Genomic DNA, 23,730 nt, shown 5'->3' with positions numbered 1-23,730 from the left:
TCATTGGATAATAATATGAAGTATAAAGCACCATGTTCAAGTAGAGGGTACAACGGGTTGCAGGAGAGTGGACCGTTGTAGATAGATGGGGGAAGGTGATGAAGATGTTGGTGAAGATGACGGAAGTGTTGGTGTAGACCGCCGTCACACGATGATGGCCCCGGCGGCGTCCCGGCGCCACCGGGAGAGAGGGGGAGAGGGCCCCCCTTCTTCTTCTTCTTCTTACTTGACCTTCTCCCTAGATGGGAGAAGGGTTTCCCCTCTGGTCCTTGGCTTTCATGGCGGCGGAGGGGCGAGAGCCCCTCCGAGATTGGATCTGTCTCTCTGTCTCTCTCTGTTTCTGCGTTCCTGATTCTGCCCTTTCACCGTTTCTTATATTCCCGGAGATCCATAACTCCGATTGGGCTGAAATTTGGACACGATTTCTATCCGGATATTGGCTTTCTTGCGGCGAAAGAAGGGCACCAACCACCTTACGAGGTGGCCACGAGGGCCCAGGGTGCGCCTGACCCCCTAGGGCGCGCCCCCTGCCTCGTGGCCCCCTCGGGCATCGTCTCGCGTTGATTCTTCTTCCCAAAAATCACATATATTCCAAAAAAATCTCCGTCAGTTTTTATCCCGTTTGGACTCTGTTTGATATGGATTTTCTGCGAAACAAAAAACATGCAACAAACAGGAACTAGCACTGGGCACTGGATCAATATGTTAGTCCCAAAAAATAGTATAAAAAGTTGCCAAAAGTATATGAAAGTTGTATAATATTGGCATGGAACAATAAAAAATTATAGATACGACAGAGACGTATCAGATCTTGTGGTTAACTCCTTAGTCACATTGAGCTCGTTATGATGATGCATTACCGAGTGGTCCCAGAGATACCTCTCCGTCATACGGAGTGACAAATCCCAGCCTCGATTCGTGCCAACTGAACATACACTTTTGGAGATACCTGTAGTGCACCTTTATAGCCACCTAGTTACGTTGTGACGTTTGGTACACCCATAGTATTCCTACGGTATCCGAGAGTTGCACAATCTCATGGTCTAAGGAAATGATACTTGACATTAGAAAAACTTTTAGCAAACGAACTACATGATCTTGTGCTATGCTTAGGATTGAGTCTTGTCCATCACATCATTCTCCTAATGATGTGATCCCGTTATCAACGACATCCAATGTTCATGGTCAGGAAACCATGACCATCTATTGAGCAACGAGTTGGTCAACTAGAGGCTTACTTGGGACATATTACGATCTATGTATTCACACATGTATTACGGTTTTCGGTTAATACAATTATAGCATGAACAATAGACAATTATCATGAACAAGAAAATATAATAATAACCACTTTATTATTGCCTCTAGGGCATATTTCCAACGTCGACTGCTCTGTTTTAGTCAGTTCTTCTTGCTCATTTGGTAATTTTGTTGGCTCCTCTCTAGTTAACATTTTTATGATTGGAGCTTGCTTGCACTTATGCCCATGAAACCACATATCCATCACTTCTCGGGCTCTCTGGCTCTCTGAATGGCACGTGGGTGCTTAACTTATGTTCCCTTTTCCATTAGTTAAACCCTGAGTATAAGATTGAAATACCTGCTTCTGTATGACTGATGTTAATGGAGGATAAGGTTTCCTGGCAGGAGTGGCTTGCTCAATGTCAAACAGCCAACCAATAAAAATCTATAGATTCTGGTTTCAAAGGCCTTAACTAAAACTTGATAGTTGCTCTAATTCCATTAACATAGCACTTTACAAAACACATTTCTAAAAAATTTGGGTTATCTTCCTGGATCTCAGTCATCAGATTCTCAAACTAATCAGTGTGTTCAACAATGGAGAGATTATTCTGACAAAAATCATTGAATCTGTCCACTAAAACGTAAGTACTGGATGTTGAAAAATGATGTAGTATTTCTGCACAAAATTGCCCCCAAGTGTACTTTTCTTGAGAATCCCTAGTCTTCTCAGCCACACATCACCGCTACCCACAAAATGCATATTTGCTAATGACATTTTGTACTCAGGTGGTGCCCTTGCCATTTCGAAATATGTTTTAGCATGTCTGGTCCACTGATGGATTTGACCCATCAAACTTGGGAAATTCCATCCTTGGACCCAAATGGATTTGACCCCTCCGTCACTCAACCATCTTTGCACCGATGTTGTGATCGTGAGTGATCTCCTGCCACTAATTGGCCTCCTCGACCCCCCACCTCCACGTCACCTTTATCTAGACATTGCGCATGGTGTTATGTGTTTCCTTTAGAGCAAGCATACAAATGTTTTAATTAGGGAAATCTGATGGCGTAGGTGTGATTGGTTGCATCTAAGGGTGTGGTTGGTTTGGGTACGAAATATATTGCAATGGTGTGGTTCCATTCCATTTGAATGAGTTAGTTCCGTTCGAGTTTTTGGTTGAGAGCAATTAGATGAACGGAAATGCTTCTGTTTTAGTGTTTGGTAGGAGAGATCGAACGGAACGGATTTGGTTCAACTCACCTCTAGCATAGAAATAGAAAGGGTGAGATCACATCTCACATATGTATTGTCGGGGTAGCTAAACATATTGCCAAAATACAACTCATCCATTTATATACATGTTAAAATACATAAGTCATCCACTTTTACATGCATGTTTAAAGAAAATACAAGTCATTCACACAAAAGTTCTCGATAGCAAGAGTCCACAAGATCAAACAGTTCACATTGGTATTAAACATATCAACTAACTCTGCTCGTGATCACATAAAAATGCAAGAGTTAATTTAATAAAAAGGTACACACTATTGCAACTAACATTTTATATAACTTCAGGCTACATTTTATACTCATTGATTCAAAGAAATTTCATATGATTTTTGAAGGATTTGTATCCTTAGGAATTTTTCCCAAACATGTTGTTTGGTCCACATGAATGAAATCATTGAAAAAACCCTAATAATTGCTTTGCACACTGTTTTGGATGCTTTTCCATCCATAAACCTCTTGAATCCAAAAACCCCGTGTTTATTTTTTTGGAACACTTGCATTCTAAACTTATGGTGGACCAACCAAGTCGGTGGTCACAACACATGTTACATCAAGCGGGAGATCGGGTGGCCATAAAGCTTGGTACTCGCATTGCTCCCACAACCATAGGATGTCATCACATGAGCCGGTTGATTACAAGTTCTAGGGCAATACGAGACCCGATAATCAATAAAACCTATTTGGAGCATGTAATTTTCTTCTCGGAAAAGCATGCCAAGAAGGCCGGGATCAAGGCTAGTAGAAGATACCGCATGTTGGAGTGCAAGATAGTTTGTTTCAAACACCAAACGTCCACACGTTTCATTTCTTGAGCCTCCACGAACTGAATGGCATTTAGCAAGGCCGACACTTCAGAATGGAGCGCTTCTGTGTGCCGTGTTAAGTCCTTATGATTTTCTATTATGCATTTTGAGAAGGGCCCTGCAACGTGTCGATCGACGGATCTTTTTAAAAGACCCGCCTCCTCGCGAGCCATCATATCTGTGGTGGATCGAGCGGTCGAGCGTCATCTTCTATCACTGCAACACAAGTCATGTTGCAAAATCAGAAAAAATTGTAACATAGTTCAAGTTGCAGATTATTTTTGCAATATAGGTCTTGTTTCAGTTTTTTGTCACAAAGGTCTTGTTGCAATTTATTTATTTTTGCAAGAGGTCTCGTTGGATTTTTTTTGTAATAGATGTTTTGTTACATTTTTATTTTGCAACAGAGACCATGTTGCAGAAATTCACTACACGCCGGTGCCGGACATGAAAACTCACGGTGGACGCGGACAGCTAGCAGCAACACGCCGGCGCCGGACGTAGGAACTCATGGTGGACACGGACGCCGGTGCTCCCCCGGGACAACAGATACATCTTGAGCTCAGGCGCACCGCGACAGACGATGTTCATGGTGGAGGTGGGCGACAGCGGCCGCAGACGACCTCATCGGCGTGCTGCTGGCGGTCAGAGCAACATGAAGAAGCGTCGGCTTGACGGGAGCTCGGGAGGAGCACGAGTGCGACTGCTCTCAAGGGGATCCAGATCCAGATCCCGCAACACACTAGGACCTAATTTGGTTCCAAGGGGGGGTAACCCAGGGCTCTAATCCCCCACGAGGGGATTTCCATGGACGTAGGGGGTCCTCGACCCCCACCATGAGGATATCAGCATGTCAGTTTGTACAATAGAGGAGAGGGGAGAAGATCACGTCCCGAAAAAATGCTAGAAAAGCTTCAGGCGCTGGCCCAGTCTGTCACTGTCACCGCTGGCGCTGCCGGAGGAGTGGCGTGTGGAGGCGGTTCTCAAGCAAGGGGGCGGGGGTGTCGATTTCCAGTCATTGTACAGGGAAGCATGGATGCTCGAGGCAAAGGCCATTAGCTCTCGGTCGGAGGAGAGTCGCAAACGAACGAGGCGAGAGTTTTCTCCCTAACCCGTCGACACCAAGAAATCTGACTCAAGGACAAGGCCGTGGCAAGGCCAGGGATCTTCTCCCCTCGCATCTACCCAATGGGTCTGTGTACTTCCCTAGGCCCAACTTAGCCCGTGGTTTACCCACCCAGGGAAAAGGCCGGGATCCTCTTGGGATCCCTTAGAACCAAATGAGGCCTAGTTGTTGCGGGGAAAGACCGCAACAACGATACCGTTGTAAAACCTAGCTATATGATTAAAATCGGATCCAACGGGCCACGGAGGCGGTGGACGCACGCATCGTTATCCGTGGGGTGATCCTAATAATTTCCCATTTGAGAATCCCTCGTATATTCTTTTTTCGAGGGGTGCATCATTTTTTTCCTTTGAGAAAAAGAATCCCTGGGCCGGCCACAACAACTCTCGCGTCGTCCACCTGTAAGTATGGGCTAGAACCACCGGGCCTTCTTGGCCCACTCAACCCAACGGCGACACGCCCTAAATCCACGCCAACCCGTGGACCCACGGCTCAGCGTCTCTCGTCTCTGCACGCGCGGGTCGCTTGCACCGAGCCCTAGCCACTACTACAAGCAGCCGCCACCGCCTATCCCCCCCAGTCCCAGCCCCCGCTTCCATTCTAATCCGCCCCCTCCCGAGACGCCAAAGCCCCAAACCCCTTGCCCTCCCAAACCCTAACCCTAAAACCTCCGCCCTCCCGCCGCCGCCGCCGCCCGATTCCCCTCCCCAGCCTCCGCATCCCGCCTACGGCTTGAACGGTGAGGAATTCTCAGGCTCCTCTCGCGCGTCCGGGGCTCGATTCGGGCGGCTTCGTGCCTTCCCCGGGTGTTTTCGCGGCCATTTCCTAACCTTCTCGGGTCCTTGTTCAGATGTCGTCCGACGAGGAGGTCAGGGAGGAGAAGGAGCTCGACCTCTCCTCCAACGAGGTCGTCACCAAGTACAAGACCGCCGCCGAGATCATTAACAGTAATCTCGCCTCCCTAGACACTCGTTTGCTGTTTGTGCTGCTGTAGCGCGCGATGCGATTTTTAGTTATCGGGGCAGGCAGTCCCGGATTAGGGTGTGTATTGTTACCTGTTGCTGAATTTAGCTGTTTGGTCGGTAGCTCTGCAAGCTTTAAGGAGTGTCCATACAGCTCCCTGCAGAGGAATGATATTATTAACATGATTAGAGTCCTGATGTTCTGGTTGTAGTTTTATGACACTGGTAGTTTTTGTTTGCTCCATTTTGTTGGTGATGTTGTACTCTATATTCTGTTATGTTCACAGTTCGCCTTCATGTAATTTTAAAATTCAGTGTGCACGTCTTTTCTCTGTTTGCTCCGTTTTGTTGGTGATGTTGCACCCTGCTCTGTTATGTGCATGGTTTGCCTTCATGAAACATCCAAGATTCTGTGTGCACGTCTTTCTCTGTTTGCTCCATTTTGCTGGTGATATTGTATTCTACTTTGCTATGTTCACCTTTATGTAATTTCAAAATTCAGCGCACGCCTTTCTTTGTTTGCTCCATTTTGTTGGTGATGATGCACTCTACTCTGTAATGTTCACCTTCATGTAATTTCAAAATTCAGTGTGCAATTCATTCTTTGTTTGCTTTTGTTGTTGATGACTCACCCTACTCTGTTACGTTTTCACCTTCATGCAATTTTAAAATTCAGTGTGCACGTGCTGAGAAAGGCTGTAACTGTAGTGTGAGGTTCTCAGTGTCTCGGATTGGGCTGTTTTTGTGGGATGGGCCATGGCATGTGAATGCGCATTTATAATTGATATGTATGATGTCATTAGATATCTAATTCTTACTTGATATTCATTGTGGAACAGAGGCTCTGAAGTTGGTATTGTCGGAGTGCAAGCCGAAAGCCAAGATTGTTGACATTTGTGAGAAGGGTGACAATTTCATAACAGAGTAATGCATCCAGTTTTGTCTTTCATAACATATTCCTTGCTGTCTCCTTGCTGGATTCCTGATTACATGGTGTTTCCTGTTGATGGCAGGCAAACTGGGAATGTCTACAAGAACGTGAAGAGGAAGATTGAAAGGGGCATTGCTTTCCCGACATGTGTATCTGTGAACAACACCGTCTGTCATTTCTCCCCACTGGCAACTGACGATTCTGTACTCGAAGAAAATGACATGGTGAAGATGTATGTCTCCCTTTAACCTTTCTACCATGTGTTTATCTTATTATTTCACCACATGCCTTGATGATTCTGCTCTCATTTGACAGCGATATGGCTTGCCATATTGATGGTTTTATTGCTGTGGTGGCTCATACACATGTAATCAAAGCTGGGCCGGTTACTGGAAGAGCAGCTAATGTTCTTGCTGCTGCAAACACAGCAGCAGAAGTTGCAATGAGGCTTGTTAGACCTGGCAAGAAGGTACATTATGTATAGATTATCCCATTGGTTGCCTTTCACAAGTTATCTTCTTTTTCTTTCACTGCATGGTTGCTGAAATTTCTCTCTGAATAAGTAGTCTTCTCCTTTCTCTTTGTAATAGTCTATTGATATGCTGGTTTTATTAGTAATCCGCTCCTTATATTTTCTCCAGAATAAGGATGTCACTGAAGCAATTCAGAAAGTTGCTGCTGCTTATGATTGTAAAATTGTTGAAGGAGTTCTTAGCCATCAGCTGAAACAATTTGTCATCGATGGTAACAAAGTGGTACTTAGTGTTTCAAACGCGGACACAAAGGTGGATGATGCTGAATTTGAAGAAAATGAAGTGTATGCAATTGATATTGTCACCAGCACTGGCGAGGGAAAGGTGATAATAGATGTTCTTGGCATGATGATATTTTGGCTTGCATGTTTTATACTGTCCTTAATTACATTTATGTTGAAATGTAATTCACAGCCGAAGCTACTGGATGAGAAGCAGACCACTATTTACAAGAGAGCTGTAGACAAGAACTATCACTTGAAGATGAAGGCATCAAGGTTCATCTTCAGTGAGATTAGCCAGAAGTTCCCAATCATGCCATTCACTGCTAGGTGTGTGAATGCACATTAATTTTTTGTGACACCCATTATTTTAGTCTACTAACCTATGTTGTGAATTGTGGCAGGGCGCTGGAGGAGAAGCGTGCACGCTTAGGTTTGGTAGAATGCATGAATCATGAGCTGTTGCAGCCATACCCTGTTCTACATGAGAAGCAAGGTAGTTATGATAATCCACTGGACATATTTTAGAATTTGTCCTGTGACTTGTGTCAAGTCACTTGGGGTTGTAGATCTTTTGAACTGTCTGAATTGTTTGTGTTCATTTGTCATTTTTTGCTTATCTTATCTGATAGTAATTAGTCTCCCTTCCATGCTTGTTTTGGCTCTTAATTGCTGGTGTTTATGCAGGCGACCTGGTTGCCCACATCAAGTTCACCGTGTTGTTGATGCCAAATGGGTCTGACAAGATAACTTCACATCCACTACAGCAACTGGAGCCCTCAAAATCCATCGAGGGCGATGCTGAGATTAAGGCTTGGCTTGCTTTGGGCACAAAGTCAAAGAAGAAGGGTGGTGGCAAGAAAAAGAAAGGTTTGCTTGGTTGACATTGTATATGCTGCTCTGTTTGGTTGCTGATACATGAGTTATTTTCCTGATTGCTAGACTGGTTTACATCTGTCTCAAGTCCCTTGGAACTCACAGAGTTTTTTTTATCTTTTAATAGGCAAGAAAGGAGATGCGGCAGAAGTAGCAGAGCCCATGGAGGTTTCTAAGGACGCACCAAGCCAGGAATAATTCTCATTTTTTTTGAATTGCTTCCTTTACGTTTGTACCTGCTCTTTGCTGCATCTGATTGTGTTATATTACATTCAGCTGTGGGGATTTGAGTACCTTTTTTTGAAGTGTCTAATGAAAATGGTTGATCCTGGTGCACATCACATCAAAGTACAAGCCTGATAATTATGCATGGTGTGCCGAATGTTTACCTGTCAGTAATGCTTATAAATCCGGCGTAAGTTCCACTACTGTGTGATGTTTACCTGTGCTTTACCGTTTTAGGTGTGGCTGATTGGTGTTCACCTACGTTATTTGTTCTGGGCAATTGCTCACGAACGTTTTGGCTTTTATGTCTGTTCGAGGATTCTGGTGTTTCTCTATACAATCTTGCTATGGTTGAAGTTTCGTCGTTTTGTTGAATACATGCTTTTCCCACTTAGTTTGATATTATTCAGCCATGAGGAGCACGGTATAAGACTTGAGGATTCATGCAATAAGTAAAAAACGAATTCATGTAAAAGGTGAGAAAGGATCGATGTGGCGGCTATCAATCAATTTAGTCTTATTTGGTTGTCAGGGGTACAGCACTCAGGTAAACAAGCAGCGGGTGAGAATTTTTCTGTCATTTGGGAAACCAGGTTCATGAGAAAAAAATCAATGTTTTAAATAGCGGGCTATGGCATTTAGCGGCGATCCTTAAAAACAGCTATAGCGGAGCTATAGCGGCAAATTGTATATGAAATCATTTAGCGGCAACATCTTCAAACAGCTATAGCGAGAGCGGCGTTTCGGTGCCTGGGTGCATCTGCACCCGGTCAAAAAAAATTCATAAAAAATTTAGAAAAATTAAGAAAATTCCAAAAAAAATTAGGGTGGTAGACAATTTGATGCGTGAGGTACGCTTCAATTTTCAGAACATTTGGACTTCTGTGCAGTTTTCAGCAAAAAAGACAAATCAGACCAGAACAGTATATGAACAGTACACATTTTTACAGACCTCCGATTTGTCCTTTTTGCTGAGAGCTGCACAGAAGTTCAAATATTTTGAAAATTAGAACGTGCCTCACGCATCAAATTGTCTACCATCCTAAATTTTTTTGGAATTTTTTGAATCTTTTTAGTATTTATTTTGATTTTTTTGGTGAGCGCAGGTGCAGATGAGCTCGGGCTCAGATTCGAATTTTCAGGCTATAGCCGGCTATTTAAAACTATGAAAAAAAAAAAGCCAGGAACTGGGAGAGCTCGTCCTGAATGCCTGCTTCGGCACCTCCGATGGAATGGCACAGCCTTGCTGAAGCGCAGGGAAGACATAAGCAGACAAACCTACTGTAAGAGCATCTCTAGTAGATATCTTAAAAGTCAATCCTTAAAAACACGTTTAAAGGTCCCTTTAAACCGTTCTCACGGTGTAAAACTGGGCCGAAAAGAACAGATATCGTATTACAAACTGTATCTTGAACGATACAACAAGCGGCGACCTCTCATCCGTGCTTCGCCTCGTTCGAGCACCCTCCTACCAGCGCCCCTTCTCCGGCTCCACCCCGCCTGGATTCGGGCTGCCGACGGCTTGGTCCACCCCGCTCATGGCCGGCTCGCCTTGGGGGTGAAGGTCGAGCCGGCCACAGTTTGGAACGGCAGCGACCTTTTCCGATGTGCGGCGACAGATTCCGATGAGTTTTGGGTTGATCCGGCCAGTTTCGCGGCGGCACATCTGCTTTAATGAGATTTGACCGTTTGCGGGTTGAATTGTATATTGCCTTTCAAATTGTACATATGAGGTTCTCGCGGATGAATTCTCGGTGCCCCTTAAAAATTTGAACGGTCGATCGAACTTTACGGGATTTGTTAGGGACCATTTTTTCGATCGAAACTGTAAATGTGTTACTTTTTACGGGTTTGTCCGCTTTTAAGGGGACTTCTAGAGATGCTCTAAATTACAAGTGAAATTGCTGGTGGCTGCCGACAAAAAGTCGTCACATGAAGAAGCGGAGGAGTCGGACATGTAGTTCGAGAAATTGGTTCCATCGCATGGCGGCGGATAGCGCTATAGGCACATGGTGCCTCAAAATGAATGAACGGATACAATGGTACCGAAAAGATAGAGAAAGGTGGAGCCAACTCACGTGGAAGGGGAGGTGGAGCAAGCCAAGGATGAGGATGATGATTTCTCGCCTGATGTCTCGAGTCATGGAAATCTTCCCCGGCAAATGGCGTGGCGGGGAAACCCTGTCAGGATGGTCTCCAAATGACCTTGCAAATTTCCCCAGGTTAATGAACCACCGAGGGTTTTTCGCCCAGAAAAATGGCCCAGAGAATCTCTAGCTACCAAACGAGCCCTTACAACACCGCAAATCTTTATCCAATAACATGGTATTGGATCAGACGAACAGTGACACAAGGAGAGGACGCCCCCAACAACGAATAGGAAGTTAATCTGTTCCGTCCCTATGCACAAACTTCATCAAAACAACAACGAATAGAAAGTTATTTGTTCCGTCCCTATGCACAAACTTCATCAAAACAGTTCAGAGTAATAACACAAGAGAATCAGTTACATGGATGAAATCAGATTCGTGCCAAGTTAAATTAAACGTAGATGCCTCGTTTCATTTTGAAAAGGGAGAAGGGGCGACGGGCACGGTTATCCATGACAAGATGGGCAATTTCCCTGCATGTGCATGTTTTTATGTTCCATACTCGTCATCGGCCTCGATGATGGAAGCAAGATGGGCAATTTCCCTGCATGTGCATGTTTTTATGTTCCATACTCGTCATCGGCCTATGTTCCATACTCGTCATCGGCCTCGATGATGGAAGCACCGGCAATGAAAAAAGGCGAACTGGTGGCATCCTTTGGCTATCACCAAATCGTCGCTGAATCTGATTGTTTGCAGGTGATTGAAGTTGTTTGCAGGTGATTGAAGCTTGCAAAGGAGGACAAACGTGGTGGAATGAATAAGCTACAGTTTATGCTGATTGTATTGATCTAGTGACGGAAATAGGAATAGTTCAATACTCTCACTGTCTCTGGGAGGCCAATGGTATTCCACATGAGTTAGCGAAACATAGTTACGAGAATCATTTATCTTGTAATTGGGTAGATGATCCCCCGTCTTTTCTTACTATATATCCAGTGAACGATGTAAGTGTGCTTATTTGATTAATAAAGCCATGATGGCATTCACTCAAAAACAAAAAAAGATCAATAGTACAACAATCAATCAATCATGTAAACAAATTATTATGGACTTGCCTTCCATCAGCATATCTATATCAACCAAAAATCGATAGTAATTTAGTACTACCTCTGTGTCAGTACGGAGGTAATACTTGTTCGCCTTTCAGTGGGCTAGGAAAATACTCCCTTTCACCAGCACAAGTGTGCGATCGAAAGCACAAGTATGGATATGGAATGGCTCCGTTTCCCTTTCACCTCTCCTAGCAAAAACTTTGTTCTACTACTGTATCTAAGATGCAAAATACCCATCAAAAAATAACAGTAACGATACTAGAAGATTGTTCTGGATTGCCCCGATGATCCTCAGCTGTAGCGAAGGGAAATGTCCTCTGTAACTTGCGGTACCTCATGCCTCGAGGAGCATCAATTATCCAGATTTCTTCCTTTTCTGGGCCTGCAAAGTCAAAATGCATTGATGCTTATCTATTTGTACAATGCACACAAGTATATGTCTTATCACGCAACACATATGCTAAACTACCTTGTAAAAGAAACTAAACATAATTCTAAGATGGATTTCTTTGTTCACTAACCGCAAAAAAAATGAATATTAAATTTAACTAATACAGTGGAAAATGAAGAAGAACCAAAGCAAGTACCTCTTGAAGTTTTCGGAATACCGATGCTTCCAAATCGCTGAACCCGGTTCCATCAATGTTGCTTGTCCTCGGTTCAGGTGTTTGAGTTGACCTTGCCGGTAGCCCTCCCGATTCTTGAACAGAAGCAACAATCAATGGGACAGGGAAAACATTGTACACAGAATGGTTCTTCAGTGCAGTTTGCTGTAAAAAGTCAACAAGTGTTGGTTAGCCGCACAACAAAAACATATAATCAATTCCGACAGATAGTACAGCTTGGCAAAGATCCACGCGGTGATATGATATGGAAATGGAACAAATGACATCAATATTGATTATTGAACCATAAACAGAGACAGATAGACGCCATGCATGATAAAACATAGGCATGCGATTGCTTGCAAACTCCTATCTTGTGGTCGATCTGAACTGAGCTCAACTTTATGTGCTAGTTCAAGATCTACCAAGACTTTTAATAAAGGTAGAAAAATTCTCCAGGACAAAAAAAAACAGTAGATAAATGAAACTTACTGCCGCCTCCTTGGAAGCCATGACAACAATTGCTGAACCCTTGCTCTTTGATTTCCTAGTCTTGATCACAATGTCTTCAACCGTGCCGAATTGCTTAAATATCTCATCAAGCTTTGCTGCAGTGTAGTAATCTGCACCCCCTTCCCAAGAAACCTTCAAGATCTTACCCTTGTCCGTTTTTGGTCCGTTCTCTGGAGTTGCACCCTTCTTATCTCCATGTGCCTAAAAGGAGAAGTAATCAAGTTGTGGTCAGTAGTAGTACCAACATAAAAGATACATATCAACAGATCTCTTGCATAACCTTAAGATTTTACTTTGAAGGTAAGTACTGTTCATGCATTTCTGGGGAATATTACTCTGTTTGTAGGTTAACACTTCTAAAAAAATCATCACCCGCAGTACGGAATTATATACTCTATTACTCTGTTTGAAGGTTATTATCCTCAATGCTACATGCAGTCAGTTACATATTGTTCCACCTTCCTCTGCAAGGTTACAAGTGCAAACCCTGTCCCTCTTCAGTAATACTAATTCAGAAGTATGCGTTTTAGGGGCATCATTTTGGCTTTTATTTACACCTAACGTCTAAAGTCTAAAGCTCAACTTCGGGGCAATTGATTACAAAACCATGATGAGGCAGAATACTAATACAGAAGTACGCTAGCTGGATGAGATCTTTAAGCAATTCGGCATGGTTCAAGTACGCTAGCAAGAGGCAGGCAGCAATTATAGGTGAAACAAGAGCACAGCGCTATCAATCCTACACGAAGAACGAATGAATTGAATAGATTCAAACAACACTGAGACATTACCGGAGTCGAAGCAGAGCCAGAGACGCCTGACTTCTTGGCAGCGAAGAACTCGTCGAGTTCGCGCTTGACGTCGGCAGCCTTCCGCTTATCCTCTCGCCTGGCCAGCTCGACGGGGTCGACGGCGGGGCCTCCGCCGGCGGCGAAGGCGCGCTCGCGCTCCTCTAGGTCGGACACGGCCTTCCGCCGCTTGACCCCGGTGGCCGCGGCGCGGGCTGCGGCCTCGCGGCGGCCACGGAGGCGGACGTCAAACTGACGGCGGAGGGACTCGTCCCGGAGGAACTTGTATGAGCTGGCGAGGCTCTGGAAGTCAGCGGTGGCGTTGGGGTCGTCGGGGCGCTTGTCGGGGTGCCGGAGCCGCGACTGCGTCCGGTAGGCCTTCTCGATCTGCTCGACGCTCAGCGCCGCGCCTTCCTCGCCGGACGGCAGGCAGAGCACCTCGTAGTGGTCGACGTCGTCCCCCTCCTGCCCCATCGCCGCCATCGCGGGACTGGCCGCGATTCGGCGAAACAAGGAGCGCCCGTCAGATGCGGGAGCGTGCGACTACGAGGCGCTGCTCGGGTAATTAGGGAAGGCGGTGCACACTAGCCGAGGGTGGGCGGCCGCGGTCGAGGCTCCTTCGGCGGTGCGGGGATGCCGGCGAGACAAGGGCGGCGCGGCAAGGCGAGCCAAACCCCAGAACAGAGGAGGGCTAACCCTAGAACGCGGGAGAGACCTGAGCGGGGCGACCGGGTGAAGAAACCGCGAAGTGTCGCCGGGGGCGGCGCCGGTGCCGGGTGGGGGGAACGGGGGAGCAAGGATGCGAGGGCGGCGGCGGCGGAGACCCTCGGCGGCTGGAGGCGGGGAGGCGGTGGGGAACGAGAGGCGGTGCGTCAGGCTCAGCCTGACGCCTGAAATATGAAGACGTCTGAAAGTGTTCAGATTTCAGAGTTCAGAAGCTACCTGCAAGTGTTCAAAAATTCAGAACGTTCCGAACAGAGCGAGGATAGCAAAGCAGAGGTAGAGCGAGAGCTTGCAAGATGTGATACTGAGAGCATCTCCACCCGCGCTTCCAAGAAGGCCCTCCAGGCGATTTTTCGGCCGCCGTCGTCAAAAAATCGGCCCAGTCACGTTTTCAAGGACCCAGTTTTCGCCGGCTCGGGCCGAAATTGACACTGGCGGACCCAACCCGAACCCGGCGCGCTGGGGGTCGCTCGGGGACGGCGGTCGAATCATTTTTGGCGCGAAGAGCTGCGGGCCAGCCGCGTCAGCGACTCCACTCTCTTCTCGCCGCTTCGTCGTCCTCATCGCCTCGTTTCCCCGCGGCGAATCAATGCCAAAGTTGCGCGCTGCGCGCGCTGCCGCGCCGGTCAGCCTTCATTGATGCCTCACGGGCGGCGCAGTGAAGGTCGGGCGACGCGCGTCCCCTCGGCCGCCACGCCATCAAGCCACGCGTAACGCGCCGGCCAAGCCTATCACGCGGCGCCTCCGCCTATATCAGCCGACCACCAGCGCGCCGGAGGCATAGACAGACACTACACCGCCGACGCGCCCATTTCTCCCCCCTTCCTCCTCTCGCCGTCTCCAGTCCAAAAGAATGGCCGAGCGCTTTTCAGGCGACGGCACGGCGGCGAATGGCTTCGGGCGCCTGTTGGAAATATGCCCTAGAGGCAATAATAAATTAGTTATTATTATATTATATTTCATTGTTCATGATAATCGTTTATTATCCATGCTAGAATTGTATTGATAGGAAACTCAGATACATGTGTGGATACATAGACAACACCATGTCCCTAGTAAGCCTCTAGTTGACTAGCTCGTTGATCAATAGATGGTTACGGTTTCCTGACCATGGACATTGGATGTCGTTGATAACGGGATCACATCATTAGGAGAATGATGTGATGGACAAGACCCAATCCTAAGCCTAGCACAAAGATCGTGTAGTTCGTATGCTAAAGCTTTTCTAATGTCAACTATCTTTTCCTTAGACCATGAGATTGTGCAACTCCTGGATACCATAGGAGTGCTTTGGGTGTACCAAACGTCACAACGTAACTGGGTGGCTATAAAGGTTCACTACAGGTATCTCCGAAAGTGTGTGTTGGGTTGGCACGAATCGAGACTGGGATTTGTCACTCCGTGTAAACGGAGAGGTATCTCTGGGCCCACTCGGTAGGACATCATCATAATATGCACAATGCGATCAAGGAGTTGATCACGGGATGATGTGTTACGGAATGAGTAAAGAGACTTGCCAGTAACGAGATTGAACAAGGTATCGGGATACCGACGATCGAATCTCGGGCAAGTATCATACCGATAGACAAAGAAAATTGTATACGAGATTGATTGAATCCTTGACATCGTGGTTCATCCGATGAGATTATCGTGGAGCATGTGGGAGCCAACATGGGCATCCAGATCCTGCTGTTGGTTATTGACCGGAGAGTTGTCTCGGCCATGTCTGCATGACTCCCGAGCCCGTAGGGTCTACACACTTAAGGTTCGATGACGCTAGGGTTATAGGGAATAGATGTACGTGGTTACCGAATGTTGTTCGGAGTCCCGGATGAGATCCCGGACGTCACGAGGAGTTCCGAAATGGTCCGGAGGTAAAGATTTATATATGGAAAGTCATCATACGGTCACCGGAATAATTCGGGGGTTACCGGTATTGTACCGGGACCACCGGAGGGGTTCCGGGGGTCCACCGGGAGGGTCCACCTGCCCCGGAGGCCCCTATGGGCTGTGTGTGGAGAGGGACCAGCCCCTTAGTGGGCTGGGCGCCTCCCCCTTAGGGCCCATGCGCCTAATGTTTGGGGGAACCCTAAAGGGGGGGCGCTCCCCTTGCCTTGGGGGGCAAGGCAACCCCCTTGGCCGCCGCCCCCTCCTCGGATTGGATCTGAGGGGGCCGGCCCCTCTCTCCCTTGCCCCTATATATATGTGGAGGGTGGGAGGGCAGCCAGACACAAGTTCTGGCGCAACCCTCCCCCTCTCCCAAGTCCTCCTCTTCTCCCGCGGTGCTTGGCGAAGCCCTGCAGGATTGCCACGCTCCTCCTTCACCACCATGCCGTCGTGCTGCTGCTGGATGGAGTCTTCCCCAACTTCTCTTTCTCCCCTTGCTGGATCAAGGCGTAGGAGACATCACCGGGCTGCACGTGTGTTGAACGCGGAGGCGCCGTGGTTCGGCGCTTAGATCGGAATCAACCGCGATCTGAATCGCTACGAGTACGACTCCTTCATCCGCATTCTTGCAACGCTTCCGCTTAGCGATCTACAAGGGTATGTAGATGCACTCTCCTTTCCCTAGTTGCTAGATTACTCCATAGATTGATCTTGGTGATGCGTAGAAAATTTTAAATTTATGCTACGACCCCCAACAGTGGCATCATGAGTTAGGTCTATGCATAGTTTCTATGCACGAGTAGAACACAAAGTAGTTGCGGGCGTCGATATTGTCAATTATCTTGCCGTTACTAGTCTTATCTTGATTCGGCGGCATTGTGGGATGAAGCGGCCCAGACCGACCTTACACATACGCTTACGTGAGACTGGTTCCATCGACTGACATGCACTAGTTGCATAAGGTGGCTGGCGGGTGTCTGTCTCTCTCACTTTAGTCAGATCGGATTTGATGAACAGGGTCCTTATGAAGGGTAAATAGAAATTGGCAATTCACATTGTGGTCTTGGCGTAGGTAAGAAACGTTCTTGCTAGAAACCTATAGCAGCCACGTAAAAACTTGCAACAACAATTAGAGGACGTCTAACTTGTTTTTGCAGCAAGTGTTTTGTGATGTGATATGGACAAAGGATGTGATGTATGAGATGATCATGTTCTTGTAATAGGAATCATGACTTGCATGTCGATGAGTATACAACCGGCAGGAGCCATAGGAGTTGTCTTTATTTATTTATGACCTGCGTGTCAACATAAACATCATGTAATTACTTTACTTTATTGCTAAAGCGTTAGCCATAGTAGTAGAAGTAATAGATGACGAGACAACTTCAAGAAGACACGATGAAGGAGATCATGATGATGGAGATCATGGTGTCATGCCGGTGACAACGATGATCATGGAGCCCCGAAGATGGAGATCAAATGGAGCAAAATGATATTGGCCATATCATGTCACTATTTGATTGCATGTGATGTTTATCATGTTTTACATCTTATTTGCTTAGAACGACGATAGCTTAAATAAGATGATCCCTCACTAAAATTTCAAGATAAGTGTTCCCCCTAACTGTGCACCGTTGCGAAGGTTCGTTGTTTCGAAGCACCACGTGATGATCAGGTGTGATAGATTCTAACGTTCGAATACAACGGGTGTTGACGAGCCTAGCATGTACAGATATGGCCTCGGAACACATGCAATACACTTAGATTGACTTAACGAGCCTAGCATGTACAGACATGGCCTCGGAACACGGAAGACCGAAAGGCCGAACATGAGTCATATAGAAGATACGATCAACATGAGATGTTCACCATTGATGACTAGTCCGTCTCACGTGATGATCGGACACGGCCTAGTCGATTCGGATCATGTTTCACTTAGATGACTAGAGGGATGTCTATCTGAGTGGGAGTTCATTAAATAATGTGATTAGATGAACTCAATTATCATGAACATAGTCTAAATTGTCTTTGCAAATATGTTGTAGATGAATAGCTCACGTTGTAGCTCCCTGTTTCAATAAGTTCCTAGAGAAAGATTAAGTTGAAAGATATTGTAAGCAATGATGCAGACAAGGTCCGTAGTCCGAGGAGTGTCCTCACTACTACACAAAAGGATTACGTCTTTGATGCACCGCTCGATGTGCAAACCCCTACAACGTCGTCTGTGGATGTTGTGAACACCTGACAGACACATCCTGATGACTACTTGATAGTTTAGTGCACCATACTTTACGGCTTAGAATCGGGATTCCAATGACGTTTTGAACGCCGTAGAACATATGAGATGTTCCAAGAGCTGAAATTGGGATTTCAGGCTCATGCCCGTATTGAGAGGTGTGAGACCTCTGACAAGTTCTTTTGCCAACAAGATGGAGGAGAATAGCTCAGCTAATGAGCATGTGCTCAGAATGTCTGGGTGCTACAATCACTTAAATTAAGTGGGAGTTAAACTTCCAGATAAGATAGTGATTGATAGAGTTCTCTAGCCACTATCACTAAGCTACTAGATCTTCGTGATGAACTATGACATGCAAGGGATGGAGTTGATCCCGGAGCTGTTCGCGGTACTTAAGACCGCAAAAGGTAGAAATCAAAGAAGGAGCATCAAGTGTTGATGGTTTAACAAGACCACTGGTTTCAAGAAGGGCAAGGGTTAGAAGGGAAACTTCATGGATGGCAAACCAGTTGCCGCTCCAGTGAAGGAACCCAAGGTTGAACCCAAACCCGAGACTGAGTGCTTCTATTGTAAGGGGAACGGTCACTGGTAGCGGAATTACCCCAAATGCATGGTAGATAAGAAGGCTGGCAACTTCAACAAAGTATATACGTGTTATTAATGTGTACCTCACTAGTACTCCTGGTAGCACCTGGGTATTGGATACCGGTCCAGTTGCTATTATTGGTGACTTGAAGCAAAAGCTACGGACTAAACGGAGACTCGCTAAGGGAAAGGTGACGATGTGTGTTGGAAGTGTTTTCAAAGTTGATAAGATCACCATCGCACGCTCCATCTGCCTTCGGGATTAGTATTGAACCTAGATAAATGTTATCAGGTGTCTACGTTGAGCATGAATATGATTAGATCATGTTCATTGCAATACGGTTATTCATTTAAATTAGAGAATAATGGTTATTCTGTTTACATGAATGATACCTTTCATGGTCATGCACCCTATGTGAATGGTTCATTGAATCTCGGTCGTGGTAATACACATGTTCACGCCAAAAGATGTAGAGTTAATAATGATAGTACCACTTTCTCGTGGCACTGCCGCTTAGGTCATATTGGCGTAAGATGCATAAAGAAACTCCATGTCGATGGATGTTTGGAGTCATTTGATTTTGAATCACTTGACACATGCGAGCCATGCCTCATGGGCAGGATGACTAAGACCCCGTTTCCAGGTACAATGAAACGGGCAAGTGACTTGTTGGAAATCATGCATGCTGATGCGTGTGATCCAATGAGAATTGAAGCGTGCGGTGGATATCGCTATTTTCTCATCTTCACTGACGATTTGGGTAGATATATGTATATCTACTTAATGAAGCACAAGTCTGAAACGTTTGAAAAGTTCAAGCGATTTCAGAGTGAAGTTAAGAATCATCATAACAATAAGATCATGTTCCTACGATCTGATAAAAAGGGGATTTTCTGAGTTATGAGTTTGGCAATCACTTAAGACATTATGTAATTGTTTCACGGTTGAAGCCACCTGGAACACCACAAGGTAATGGTGTGTCCGGACGTCGTAATCGAACACTATGAGATATGGTGCGATCTATGATGTCTCTTATCAATCTACCGTTTTCATTTTGAGGTTATGCGTTAGAGACAGCTGCATTCACTTTAGATAGGACACCATCTAAGTCCGTTGAGACGATGTCGTATGAACATTGGTTTGGCAAGAAACCAAAGTTGTTGTTTCTTAATGTTTGGGGTTGCGATGCTTAAGGCTTCAGCCGGAGAAGCTCGAACCCAAAGCGGACAAACACATCTTCATAGGATACCCAAAGGTGACAGTAGGGTATAGCTTCTATCTCAGATCCGAGGGCAAATTGTTTGTCGCTAAGAACGGGTCCTTTCTCGAGAAGGAGTTTCTCTCGAAGGAATTGAGTGGGAGGAAGATAGAACTTGATGAGATTGTCGAACCTTTACTTCAACCAGAGAGTGATGCAACATAGAAAGATGTTTTCTGTGGCGCCTACGTCTGTTGAATAGGAAGTAAATGATAGTGATCATGAAGCTTCGGATCAAATTGCTATCGAACCTCGTAGGTCGACAAGGATATGTGCTACTCCTGAGTGGTGCGGTGATCATGTCTTAGATATCATGTTGTTAGACAACAATGAACCTACGAGCTATGGAGAAGTGATGGTGGGCCCGTATTCCGACAAATGGTTAGAAGCCATGAAATCCGAGATAGGATCCATGTATCAGAACAAAGTATGGACTTTGGTGGACTTGCCCGTGGATTGGCAAGCCATTGAGATAAATGGATCTTTAAGAAGAAGACGGACGTGGGCGGTAATGTTACCTTCTATGAAGCTCTACTTGTGGGAAAGAGTCTTTTCACAAGTTCAAGGAGTTGACTACGATGAGAATTTCTCACCCATAGCGATGCTTAAGTCCGTCGGAATCATGTTAGCATTAGCTGTATTTTTCGATTATGAAATCTGACAGATGGATGTCAAAAACAAGTTTTCTTACCAGTTTTCGTAAGAAAGAGTTGTATGTGATACGATCAAAGTTTTTGTCGATCCTAAGGATGCTAAAAGGTTTGCTAGCTCTAGCGATCCGTCTATGGACTAGGGCGAGCATCTCGGAGTCGGAATATATGCTTTGATGGAGTGATCAAAGCTTTTAGGTTTATACAATGTTTGCTAGAAACTAGTATTTACAAGAAAGTGAGTGGGAGCACTACAACATTTCTGATAAGTATATGTGGATGACATATTGTTGATCCGAAATAATGTAGAATTTCTGGAAAGCATAAATGGTTGTTTGAAGAGTGTTTTTCAAAGGAAGACCTGGATAAAGCTGCTTACATACTAGGCATCAAGATCTATAGAGATAGATCCAAACGCCTGATGATACTTTCAAAGAACGCACACCTTGACATGTTTTTGAAGGAGTTCAAAATAGATCAGTCAAAGAAGGGGTTCTTGCCAGAGTTGTAAGGTGTGAAGTTGAGTAAGACTCAAAGATTGACCACGGCAGAATAAAGAGGAAGGATGAAGGTCGTCCCCTATGCTTTTGTCATAGGCTCTATACGGTATGCCATGCTGAGTACCGCACCAGATGTGTGCCTTGCCACATGTCTGGCAAGAGGGTACAAAGGTGATCTAGGAGTAGATCACCAGATAGCGGTCAAAATTGTCCTTAGAGAAATAAGGAAATGTTTCCCGGTTATGGAGGTGATAAAGAGTTCGACATAAAGAGTTACGTCGATGCAAGCTTAACACCTATCCGGATAGCTCTGAGTAGAGATACCGGATACGTATAATAGAGCAATAATTTGGAATAGCTCCAAGTGGAACATGGTAGCAGCATCTACGGTATGGCATAAAGTTTTGCGAAATACATAGGGATCTGAATATGGCAAGACCCGTTGACTACAACCTCTCTCACAAGCATAACATGATCAAACTCAGAACTCATTGAATGTTAATCACATAGTGATGTGAACTAGATTATTGAGTCTAGTAAACTCTTTGGATGTTGGCCACATGGCGATGTGACCTGTGAGTGTTGATCACATGGCGATGTGAACTAGATTATTGACTCTAGTGCAAGTGGGAAACTGTTGGAAATATGCTCTAGAGGCAATAATAAATTAGTTATTATTATATTATATTTCATTGTTCATGATAATCGTTTATTATCCATGCTAGAATTGTATTGATAGGAAACTCAGATACATGTGTGGATACATAGACAACACCATGTCCCTAGTAAGCCTCTAGTTGACTAGCTCGTTGATCAATAGATGGTTACAATTTCCTGACCATGGACATTGGATGTCGTTGATAACGGGATCACATCATTAGGAGAATGATGTGATGGACAAGACCCAATCCTAAGCCTAGCACAAAGATCGTGTAGTTCGTATGCTAAAGCTTTTCTAATGTCAACTATCTTTTCCTTAGACCATGAGATTCTGCAACTCCCGGATACCGTAGGAGTGCTTTGGTGTACCAAACGTCACAACGTAACTGGGTGGCTATAAAGGTTCACTACAGGTATCTTCGAAAGTGTCTGTTGGGTTGACACGAATCGAGAATGGGATTTGTCACTCCATGTAAATGGAGAGGTATCTCTGGGCCCACTCGGTAGGACATCATCATAATGTGCATAATGTGATCAAGGAGTTGATCACGGGATGATGTGTTATGGAACGAGTAAAGAGACTTGCCGGTAACGAGATTGAACAAGGTATCGGGATACCGATGATCGAATCGCGGGCAAGTATCGTACCGATAGACAAAGGGAATTGTATACGGGATTGATTGAATCCTTGACATTGTGGTTCATCCGATGAGATCATCGTGGAGCATGTGGGAGCCAACATGGGTATCCAGATCCCGCTGTTGGTTATTGACCGGAGAGTTGTCTCGGCCATGTCTGCATGACTCCCGAGCCCGTAAGGTCTACACACTTAAGGTTCGATGACGTTAGGGTTATAGGGCATAGATGTACATGGTTACCGAATGTTATTCAGAGTCCCAGATGAGATCCTAGACGTCACGAGGAGTTCCAGAATGGTCCAGAGGTAAAGATTTATATATGGGAAGTCATCATACGGTCACCGGAATAATTCGAGGGTTACCGGTATTGTACCGGGACCACCGGAGGGGTTCCGGGAGTCCACTGGGAGGGTCCACCTGCCCCGGAGGGCCCTATGGGCTGTGTGTGGAGAGGGACCAGCCCCTTAGTGGGCTGGGCACCTCCCCCCTTAGGGCCCATGCACCTAGGGTTTGGGGGAACCCTAAAGGGGGGCGCCCCCCTTGCCTTGGGGGGCAAGGCAACCCCCCTGGCCGCCGCCCCCTCCTCAGATTGGATCTGAGGGGGCCGGCCCCTCTCTCCCTTGCCCCTATATATATGTGGGGGGTGGGAGGGCAGCCACACACAAGTTCTGGCGCAGCCCTCCCCCTCTCCCAAGTCCTCCTCTTCTCCCGCGGTGCTTGGCGAAGCCCTGCAGGATTGCCACGCTCCTCCTTCACCACCATGCCGTCGTGCTGCTGCTGGATGGAGTCTTTCCCAACCTCTCTGTGACGCCCGGGTAATTAGGCTATAGTAATCCCACGTTAATGATGCCACGTCACCACGGTTACTGATGTTAATCTCGTGTTAGTTCAAAATCAATTCGAAATTCAAACTTAAAATAAAGTCAAACGGTAAAGATTTTCAAATATTAAAACAAAAATGTTCGGAGTGAACAAAATAATGCACAGGTAATTATTGTGGAGAAACCACAATATTATAAAATGTTTTAAAGGCTCTAAAGTAATTAAAACAGCAGCTGTGATAATTAATTAAATGCCTTTTATAATTAATAATAATGCAAACTATTTTAATTAGGTGTCAAACTTTTTGGGGCCGTAGAATAAATTATAACATTAATTTAGGAGTTGTAGTTATCTTTTATAAAACAGAAATTAAAAGAATAAAATAGAAAAGAAAATAGATAAAGAAAAGAAAACAGAAAACAAAACAAAAAAAGGAGAAAGCAACC

General features: G+C 45.5%; 2 protein-coding genes across 2 annotated transcripts; one reads left to right on the top strand and one right to left on the bottom strand.

Moving 5' to 3' along the window:
* Positions 1 to 5,035: 5,035 nt before the first annotated feature.
* On the top strand, positions 5,036 to 8,387 carry LOC119276146 (ERBB-3 BINDING PROTEIN 1-like). The gene is made up of 10 exons (XM_037557141.1): positions 5,036 to 5,204; positions 5,316 to 5,412; positions 6,267 to 6,351; positions 6,441 to 6,590; positions 6,674 to 6,827; positions 7,000 to 7,215; positions 7,306 to 7,442; positions 7,517 to 7,608; positions 7,800 to 7,982; positions 8,116 to 8,387. The coding sequence occupies exons 2-10, from the start codon at positions 5,316 to 5,318 to the stop codon at positions 8,184 to 8,186; spliced, it is 1,185 nt and encodes a 394-aa protein (XP_037413038.1). The 5' UTR covers positions 5,036 to 5,204; the 3' UTR covers positions 8,187 to 8,387.
* A 3,002-nt stretch (positions 8,388 to 11,389) lies between these two features.
* LOC119276136 (pre-mRNA-splicing factor cwf23-like) lies at positions 11,390 to 14,234 on the bottom strand. Its single transcript, XM_037557133.1, has 4 exons — positions 13,328 to 14,234; positions 12,516 to 12,737; positions 12,006 to 12,188; positions 11,390 to 11,800 (listed from the first exon to the last, which is right to left on the bottom strand). Exons 1-4 carry the CDS (start codon positions 13,805 to 13,807, stop codon positions 11,774 to 11,776), a joined length of 912 nt encoding a protein of 303 aa, XP_037413030.1. The 5' UTR covers positions 13,808 to 14,234; the 3' UTR covers positions 11,390 to 11,773.
* Between the last annotated feature and the right edge of the window lie 9,496 nt (positions 14,235 to 23,730).

This window comes from Triticum dicoccoides, chromosome 1A (genome assembly GCF_002162155.2).
Source record: "Triticum dicoccoides isolate Atlit2015 ecotype Zavitan chromosome 1A, WEW_v2.0, whole genome shotgun sequence".
NCBI classification, from domain to species: Eukaryota; Viridiplantae; Streptophyta; class Magnoliopsida; order Poales; family Poaceae; genus Triticum; species Triticum dicoccoides.
The sequence above is the reverse complement of the archived record's forward strand: the minus strand, read 5'-3'. Positions and strand labels throughout refer to the sequence as shown.